This window comes from Coregonus lavaretus, assembly GCF_964263955.1.
Source record: "Coregonus lavaretus genome assembly, chromosome: 26".
Taxonomy (NCBI): Eukaryota; Metazoa; Chordata; class Actinopteri; order Salmoniformes; family Salmonidae; genus Coregonus; species Coregonus lavaretus.
This window is the reverse complement of record NC_140013.1, coordinates 26,525,410-26,535,252: the sequence shown is the minus strand read 5'-3', so window position 1 is coordinate 26,535,252 and position 9,843 is coordinate 26,525,410. Positions and strand designations below refer to the sequence as shown.

General features: G+C 43.9%; 1 protein-coding gene across 2 annotated transcripts in view; it reads left to right on the top strand.

Moving 5' to 3' along the window:
• Positions 1-385: 385 nt before the first annotated feature.
• Positions 386-9,843, top strand: part of LOC311101341 (vasodilator-stimulated phosphoprotein-like) — a 33,228-nt gene continuing 23,770 nt past the window's right edge. The window contains exon 1 of one of the 2 annotated variants that reach the window (XM_084142477.1): positions 386-885. In XM_084142477.1, the coding sequence (XP_083998603.1) occupies positions 881-885 (5 nt within the window). In that variant the 5' untranslated portion in view covers positions 386-880. The remainder of the gene's footprint in view (positions 886-9,843) is intronic. The other variant, XM_084142478.1, reaches the window with a different exon arrangement.

The following is a 9,843-nucleotide window of genomic DNA, read 5'->3' as shown; positions in this document are numbered from 1 at the left end:
GTAAAACCACACATTTCACTGCACCTATCTGGTGTATGTGACAATATAATTATTTGTTTTTGCCTACATAAGAGTCTACAACTAGTTTCTTAAACTACTTGTTGTCTCACCATTATTAACGTTATGTGCACAACGTTGATTATAGATAGGGCAGTCTTGTTTAGTCCAACAGGCCTATGTTGCTTAAATAATTCTAAATACAGTATGTTCCCAACTTTCCACTAGGGAAAGGCAGAGTCGTGTGGATTTTGTTCCAAGGTTATTGCTATCTGGGATCCTTGGGACATGGATATCCCAAACCTTAACCATTTTAAAACGTCCACTTCAATAGCGTGTAGGGACGTCCTAAGGATCCCGCATAGCAATGACCTTTTTTTCTAACTACAGAGAGGAGTGGCGGGTGAACATGGAAAGAAAGCCTACTTCGAGTTGAAAGCTGGCTGCGGGTTGAGTGTAAACACCAATGAAATTACACAGACCGAGAGGAAGGTCTGGAGAAGATTCACAGCATTACAGATCAAGAGGAGTTCCCACTTGGACAAATTTGAGAAAGAGGCTTTCGTTTGTCCTGACAGCGTTTGCTCGTTTATGGTAGCCTGTTTAGAAAGGAGAGATGAGTCTCGGATCCTGATTCGAGTTGACAAGCGCGCTCCACTACTGTATCCAGTCTTTCAACCCCTCTCTCTCCGAAACCAGGAAATCGTCGAGGTGTGCTTCTCTTTATCCTGCTTGTGGATCGTAGGCTACCCATTTACGGGTAGATAGATGTGTATCTCGCCAATATCCTCGTTTTTTATTTTATTTTTTTGCTTTTGAACCGCGGGCTTAGATTTGAAGCCGAAAAAACTGCGTCGGAGAGGATCTCCACTCTCGCCTAACAATGAGGTAAAGCGGGTCAAATCTGATCGGTCTGTTCATTTTATTTTGAGACTACAACACAACATATCGTTTTTGTGTGCTTGTAGTGCTCGAGCATGGACGGTGCAAGTTTTTGTTTGGAGTCTGTCACATTATTTCTCATATTGTAAGATCGATAGATATCGAACTGTTTCGGCAGTCTAGTTTTGACTCGAGATAGCCTAAACATGTCATCATCAAAGTGACCGCAAGACTAAACTAACTTGTTTCAAAGTAGAGCACCTGATACAATGTATCACTTTGTAGCCCAGTGGAATTTTGGAACGCGTCTCAGTGAGAGAAGAATCAGAGAAATGTCAGCTCGAGCGCAGTGTCTGGTGTCTTTCCCTTGTCATACAGTAGTAGCCTGTTGCTCTATTATAGTTGAACATATTGTGAGGTGGCCTAATTCCAGTACAATAGGCCTAGAGGGCATTAGAACAGGTAATTTGTACTTTACTTGAATGACAATTTGTGTCCCATGGTGATTTACATTTATCATGGAATTAATATTTTTTGTGGCCTATTAGGGACATACTGGTGGGAAATGGAACTGCTATCTGCAATGGTGCCCTGTGGTTGAGCACGCTGTTGTGAATGCTAGACATGAAGTTGTCTGGTCAGCTGGCCTGCCATAGCACCACGTATCCCCCCCCCGAACCAAATTGCACCGAGCATGGAACACGCCAGTCTACGAATTCCATCCACATCCTGTTGTAGCCTGTGCAGTTAGCAATTACAGCTTTGAAGCCGACACTGGTTAGGCCTTTTCTGGAATGTTCTTTTTTTTCCTGATTCAAACACAATGGCACCTTGCATATGACCTGTGCCTATGTACATTTGTATTATATAATGTAACTGGGACTCTATCCACAAGGTATATTTTTTGTCATTCCATAACCTCTGCAACAACTTATCTTTAACCAATCTTGAATCTCTCACACTGCTTTTGCAAAACCTAGTTGGGTAAGTAAGGCCTTGTATTGTTTTTAACCTGTTGCTGGTCACTTTGGTTTACTTTGCTAAAGCCAACACTGACTTCTAGGCCTACTGAATGAATGGGCTCTGGCCCCACCTAAAGAGGTTGTGTCTTTTACCTTCCTAACATAATGGGTGAGGAATGTAATGTTGTCTGTCACATAATCAAGTTCATTGTCCTCCAGCATAGTCTACCGTATGTGCATGTTGACACTGAAGTGCAGCCAACTGGTTAAATGTTCCATGGTTTCTCCCAATACAGGTAGGCCTAGATCCTGAGCTGACCCAAATCTAATAAATATAGACTTCACAGTCAATACATCCAAGGCAGTTTGTTACACAAAGATAACCATATTCTCTGTCCACCCTGGCTGTGCATACATCCCCCCTATAACTCCTTATAACCATAGTCAGCTGAGCCTTTCTGGTCAGTTTCCACCATGTTTCTTTATCTCAGACTACACTGTCACACAGGAAATGCATCAATCTTCATTAATGGCAGCTGGAGGATTCATTGTTGTTATCAAACCGATGCCTGCTGTGACTCAATGACTACCCCCTGGGCTGGGCTAGCATACAGTAGGCCTACACAGGACACCCTTCAGGTGTAAGGTGGTTGTGAAACATACCGTTTTACTTTTTCTGAATTTTAAACTCTTGCTCAAGGGCCCATCAACAGATTTTTCACCTAGTTGCCTCTGAGATTCAAACCAGGAACATTTTTATTACTGGCCCAACACTCTTAACCACTAGGCTACCTGCCCCCCTGTGTGTTTGGGGGGGATAAAAGGCTCCTCTCACCAGTTTAAAATGTTCCCCTTTCACTCTCTCTATGCTGAGCACGTATAGTATTGATCCTCCTCCTAAAAGCAGGAACACAGACTGACTCACCTACAGTCTCCTTTTATTTATCTCACATCATTCTTTGTCTGCCTGCCTGTCCATATTGAAATGGGCTATGGAGGCCAGACTGGAAGCCAGTGGCTTGTGTAGACCCACAGGGAGGGTATTTCACTTGCTACCCTCTCCTCCTCTACCATCATCAGTGATCTTTTGACCCCTGGCTGAGGAGTCAGGACCTATTATGGCTGAAGTTTAGTTGTTTGTCTAAATTTGTCTTTGATGACACAGTCATTAGTAACAGTCATTATGTTGTAATCCTTTAGCTAATACTTTTATGGCACATAATCGTTGTGTACAGTGGGGAAAAAAAGTATTTAGTCAGCCACCAATTGTGCAAGTTCTCCCACTTAAAAAGATGAGAGAGGCCTGTAATTTTCATCATAGGTACACGTCAACTATGACAGGCAAAATGAGGAAAAAAAATCAAGAAAATCACATTGTAGGATTTTAAATGAATTTATTTGCAAATTATGGTGGAAAATAAGTATTTGGTCACCTACAAACAAGCAAGATTTCTGGCTCTCACAGACCTGTAACTTCTTCTTTAAGAGGCTCCTCTCTCCTCCACTCGTTACCTGTATTAATGGCACCTGTTTGAACTTGTTATCAGTATAAAAGACACCTGTCCACAACCTCAAACAGTCACACTCCAAACTCCACTATGGCCAAGACCAAAGAGCTGTCAAAGGACACCAGAAACAAAATTGTAGACCTGCACCAGGCTGGGAAGACTGAATCTGCAATAGGTAAGCAGCTTGGTTTGAAGAAATCAACTGTGGGAGCAATTATTAGGAAATGGAAGACATACAAGACCACTGATAATCTCCCTCGATCTGGGGCTCCACGCAAGATCTCACCCCGTGGGGTCAAAATGATCACAAGAACGGTGAGCAAAAATCCCAGAACCACACGGGGGGACCTAGTGAATGACCTGCAGAGAGCTGGGACCAAAGTAACAAAGCCTACCATCAGTAACACACTACGCCGCCAGGGACTCAAATCCTGCAGTGCCAGACGTGTCCCCCTGCTTAAGCCAGTACATGTCCAGGCCCGTCTGAAGTTTGCTAGAGTGCATTTGGATGATCCAGAAGAGGATTGGGAGAATGTCATATGGTCAGATGAAACCAAAATAGAACTTTTTGGTAAAAACTCAACTCGTCGTGTTTGGAGGACAAAGAATGCTGAGTTGCATCCAAAGAACACCATACCTACTGTGAAGCATGGGCGTGGAAACATCATGCTTTGGGGCTGTTTTTCTGCAAAGGGACCAGGATGACTGATCCGTGTAAAGGAAAGAATGAATGGGGCCATGTATCGTGAGATTTTGAGTGAAAACCTCCTTCCACCAGCAAGGGCATTGAAGACGAAACGTGGCTGGGTCTTTCAGCATGACAATGATCCCAAACACACCGCCCGGGCAACGAAGGAGTGGCTTCGTAAGAAGCATTTCAAGGTCCTGGAGTGGCCTAGCCAGTCTCCAGATCTCAACCCCATAGAAAATATTTGAAGGGAGTTGAAAGTCCGTGTTGCCCAGCGACAGCCCCAAAACATCACTGCTCTAGAGGAGATCTGCATGGAGGAATGGGCCAAAATACCAGCAACAGTGTGTGAAAACCTTGTGAAGACTTACAGAAAACGTTTGACCTGTGTCATTGCCAACAAAGGGTATATAACAAAGTATTGAGAAACTTTTGTTATTGATCAAATACTTATTTTCCACCATAATTTGTAAATAAATTCATTAAAAATCCTACAATGTGATTTTCTGGAATTTATTTTCTCATTTTGTCTGTCATAGTTGACGTGTACCTATGATGAAAATTACAGGCCTCTCTCATCTTTTTAAGTGGGAGAACATGCACAATTGGTGGCTGACTAAATACTTTTTTTGCCCACTGTATTTGTCATCACTAAGCGTTGGTATGGTGATTTTCATGTCTCCATAAGTAGACTATTTCCTTAATTCCTTTGTTCATCAAAGTACATTCAGGTCGGTTCCCTGTACAAAAATCAATGGGACTCGTGTGGTTGCGTGTGTGGTAGTATTCACAGAAAATACTTTATACATTAACACTGAATGACACTGTGGCCGAACAATCTGTGACATGCTTCACCACAAGCTCTCCCATTTAAAGCAACTGGCCTTATGACAGAGTTTTTATGTCCAACACCTGATCACCACTCCCTCGCCCCCCCATAACGATTTACCCCCATCGGTCCTCCCTGAATTAGGGCACATAAATAGGCCTTTATGTGGGGGCCTGCCTTGGGATGAGAAGCAGTGCACAATGTATAAAACCATCTATTGTCTCAATAGTGACAAATCCAGTTTCCTTGGTGGTTGTTGTGGGTTTTCTTCTATTACTAAGCATTTAGATTACAATATCCCCCCTTCTTGTTCAAAGGTGTCTCTCACACATCTACAGTCTAGGCGGGTGCAGAATGGTGGGTAGGGCATGATAAACAGGAAGCAACAGTAGGACTTTGGTCACTGACCAAATAATCCTCTACACCCTCCTATAGCACAGTACACTGACGGTGAATAAAACACGGGTCATATAAACCTCTCAATTATATGTATGAAATTGCGCAAACTCCAAACATTTTGCAGTGTGTGTTGGGATAGCACTTTGCTCTGGAGCCTGCAGCCTTGCTGGCTCGTTTGAAGTGGCTTTGCGCGTGAACGTGCAAATGGAGTTTCGAGGGGAAGGGGGGATTTGGGATTCTGCCTGACACTCCCATATACACCATTCTGTTCCTTCCCTCCACCCTAGCTAGTGTCCTTCCACACACCCATATCCCTCATTCCCAGCGCTACCAGTTTCTCCTTTATATCCCATCAATAAGAAATGTAGTGCTGCCTGTAGCTGATCCATGTAGATGCGTAAGGAGGAAACTGGTTTCACAGAGCCACTGTTGTGTCTCTGGAACAACCGTCATCATATTCTCCTTCTGGTTCCCTGGGCAGCTCCAGGCCTTGGTTGGCTTTGTCCCAACAAGCCGTGGGCATCAGCATAGCTACACCGTGTAAAATTGCACCGTAACTGTGGAGCTGTAGGTGAGAAACCTAACACTAGGCATGGGATACCATAGAATTAGGAACTAGAATAGTAATTTAATAGGATCTCTATGTTGGATACTCTAAAATCAATGGTCGCTGGCCGTGGCTGAGACAGGCTGGGTCTGACCTGGTGAAGCTAAAGCTTGTTGTGGTAGCCATGTTGTAATGATTTAATGCACGGTCAGCAATGGCTGCCATTTCTCCTTCTTCTCTTTGTCTCAGGGAGAGAGAGAGAGAGAGAACACTATTTCCTGCATGGGTGACATTTTTGTGAATGATTAGCGAAGCAACTAATCTTGTTTACTGAAACTATCAGCTTTTGTACTTTCGCTGCACTGGTTGCCTCTTCAGATCGCCCAGTTGGGTCTCTCCATCTGATAATATCTGTGTTGAATAATTATAGCTTTAGTCATTTGGATACATTTTCAATGAGTAGTGAATTCATGAACCGTCTCTATTGAATGTCCACAATGGGATATAACTATAAAAAGTACCACCTTGTTCAAAAGGTAGATTTACTGATCGTCATTCCATTGCTTCATTCTCAAGTAACAAGCATGTTCATGCATGAACCTTAGTGACCACAAGGCAAGTGTAACCATTTGAAGACACTTTGTAAGATAGTATGTGCATACCATCAGAGTAGGACAGCAACATTTCATAGATCCATGATTTGATTATGTACTTAAGCTGAAAATTAGACATCCTGTGTCTTGACCAGCGTTGACCCTTTTGAGGATAATGATGAAGGAAATTCTACTACTGCTAAGCATCTATATAGCTAAGTGTCAAGCCACAGGCATGCAGCACTCACAGACCTCCATAAAAGTGAGGATCAACTCAATTTAGATTCTATCCTTCCTCCCTCCATCTTTTGTTCCCTGTGCTCGCAGTTTCATACCCATAACATATTCTCTGGATATGTGGATAGAGTTACATGTCTGGACAACTGAGAGAGTGGGGAGTTTCTCTCGGCATCTCCCACGCCCTAATGAGGGGGATCTTCTCCAAGGGGGTATGCCTCCTCCTCAGCCTCTCAGGGAGGATATGCTTCGACCTGTAAAAGGAATTAAGCGAACACAGAGAGGGGAGAGATGATTCAATGGTCCAAATAAGGGCATAGTCACGATCACGGCCCCCCCAGAGCGCTTCAGGAGCTGGAATGCTGCTTTTGCTCCTCGGCCTCTTTGAAGTGGTCAGAGGCCTGGCCCAGACAGCCAGGGAACTGTTTCACAACGTTGGAGAGACGATTCCAGAGAAACTCAGGCACCGATGAGTCAGCACACAAAGAATGCTGAGTGGTTTGGACCTGACTGAGAGAGTTGGCGCATGAAAGAGTTTGAGAGGCAGAACATAACAAGAGACAGAGAATGAGAGTCCGACACCTTTTGAGAGAGCGACAGAAAAAAAAAAGAGCCTGCGCTGTGTGGCTGGTGCTGTGTGGCTGGTGCTGTGTGCCTGGTGCTGTGTGGCTAGTGCTGTGTGGCTGGTGCTGTGTGGCTGGTGCTGTGTGCCTGGTGCTGTGTGGCTGGTGCTTTGTGGCTAGTGCTGTGTGGCTGGTGCTGTGTGGCTGGTGCTGTGTGGCTGGTGCTGTGTGCCTGGTGCTGTGTGGCTGGTGCTGTGTGCCTGGTGCTGTGTGCCTGGTGCAGTGTGGCTGACGGGAGAGACTAAAAGCACTAGTCTTCAGTCTGTGTATAGCAGCATGCTAGGACCTGTGTGAGGAGGGGCAGGCAAGAGGAAGGGAGACAGAGAGAAGGAAAGTGGAAGGAAAGTTAACAGCAGTAGGCAAAGGATTACCACAGGGGCCCTGGTCCTCCTCAATTTTTAGTCTGGGGCTTCAGTAGTCAGCCAGTCGTTCCATACGGTTTGCCTCTTACAAATACTCTACCTGTACTTCAAGGATCTGAGGTATTCTGTCCATCTTTACAACTGTTTATTAAATTACTTAGCATCCTCTTCATTACTTAGCATCCTCAGAATTAAATTTTCGACTAGCAGGTGTCCACATGCTTTTGGCCATGTAGTGTATCACTGAGTCTGTGATGTCACTGTGACAGCCCTGTACTTGACTGGAGGGTACATTCATTGAGGACAATACTGTCAGATGATACTGGTAACTTCAACTGTCAGTGTAATGTTTTTAGACAAAACTAAGGCAATTGTTTTTATGTTTTTGTACATAAACTGAATAAGAGGTCACACATGGTTGGTCACCTATGCCCCTGTCATTTGTGTGTGTACTCACTTTGTGGTGCTAGAGAGACCCAGGTTGTGTGCTGTATCCTGGAGAGACAGGACCAGGTAATTTTTCCTCTGCTTTTTAAGAATGTGTGATATCGGTATCGTCATCATCCACGACTTGGAACTGGGGTGTGTATTTTTATTAAGGCTGAGAGAGGGAGTTAGCGTTGCTTTACTTTTTATTGTTTTATCTCTCATTTCAAAGTAGACATTTTTTAAAGCTTTTTAGAGTGGGCTGAGAAGGAAGAGGAACTATGAGTGGAATAACATTTGTTCACATTTCCTCCTGAGATCAGAATAAACTGAACTGTGATGCCTCTTATTTCATTCCCTTTAGTCATGTTGAATATGACTATTGATATATGACTGATGATATGCGACTTTGAAAAAGTTCAAGCACCATTATTGATTTGTACATGACTGTACCTGTGACCAAATTAGAGCGCAATACAGACTTTCTGTTGACGTGATGTGCTAGACTGGACAGTTTGACTGGCATGAATGACCCCAAGGCATCATAGCACACTGACAGGACATAGCAAGCACTCAACATATGTGTCCAACATGTTCTGCCAAACGAACAGAGGGATAGAAGGCCAAAGTGGAACAGTGGAGGGAAAGGCCAAATTGCTAACATGTTTGGCAGGGGGCTTGAGACAAAAAATGGTAGACTGATTTAACTGGTAGCCTAAGTATGAACGCAGAGATGAAGAAGAGGATTGAGGGATTAAGAGGGACGATGGGGGACAGACGTGGAGACAGCGAGGGGGAGGAAGAAAATAAGCATGGAGGGAGGGCCACTGGACCTGACTGTACTTGTCAGTACAAGCTCTGTGCAAAGCCTTATACAGACTTCTTAGAGCATGTGCCCCAGTCGTGCACTGCAGTTTCCTGTTAACCCCTCACTGACTGAGAAATTATAGGCTCCCATTCTGTCTCTAATTGTCAGTGTTGAGTTTCTGTATTTTTTATTCTCTACTAAACGTTGTCATTGAGTTTGGTTTGTTTGTTCTCCTCTAGGCGTTGTCTGTCTGTATTCAGGCCATAAATGTATCATAATGTTATTATCATAATGTTATTAGTTAGGTTGCTAATTTGTCTGCTTGACAGAATGGATATTTTCATAACCTTTGCAAGAGCACTTGGTTATGATTTTGACGAGCAGTAGCCACATCCAACACAGCTAATGTTTCAAGGGTCTGTGAAAATTCCTCAGATTAAGACTGAAAATGTCCATTCCTTGGTTGAGTTATTTTAATGCTCAGCCAGCCAGTGATCTATTGGCTCTCACTGTACAACACCTCTTAAATGAACTGGTGAGCTAGTTAACACTTAGCTTAACTACTAGTCTGGACTCTTAACTAACCTTCAAGGACTGCATTATGTGCGCTGCTTGGACACTTGGAATAGGTTGTTTATGGCCTTTTTCCCCCATGGTTCATTCAGATGCTAACGTGTAGAAAAACATGTGCGTCCATGTAGCATGCCTGCCAACCTCTCGGACTGTGTCGACATGTGCACACGTGTTGTGTGTGTGTGGCCTGCTTTAACATGGGAGTTTCAATATCTGTAGATGTATCAATAATTCACTCCTCACTCTCGGTCCTCCTGAGCCCCTGCATTCCCTCCTATTAAAAATGCATCCATTTCCCAGTCCCTTTTCTCTGTACCTTCCCAGTTAGCAGCAGCCCTCACTGCTCCATACCTGGGTGGGTTGTGTTCACTAAAAACAAATGTGAGAGAACATTTTGAAATTGAATATT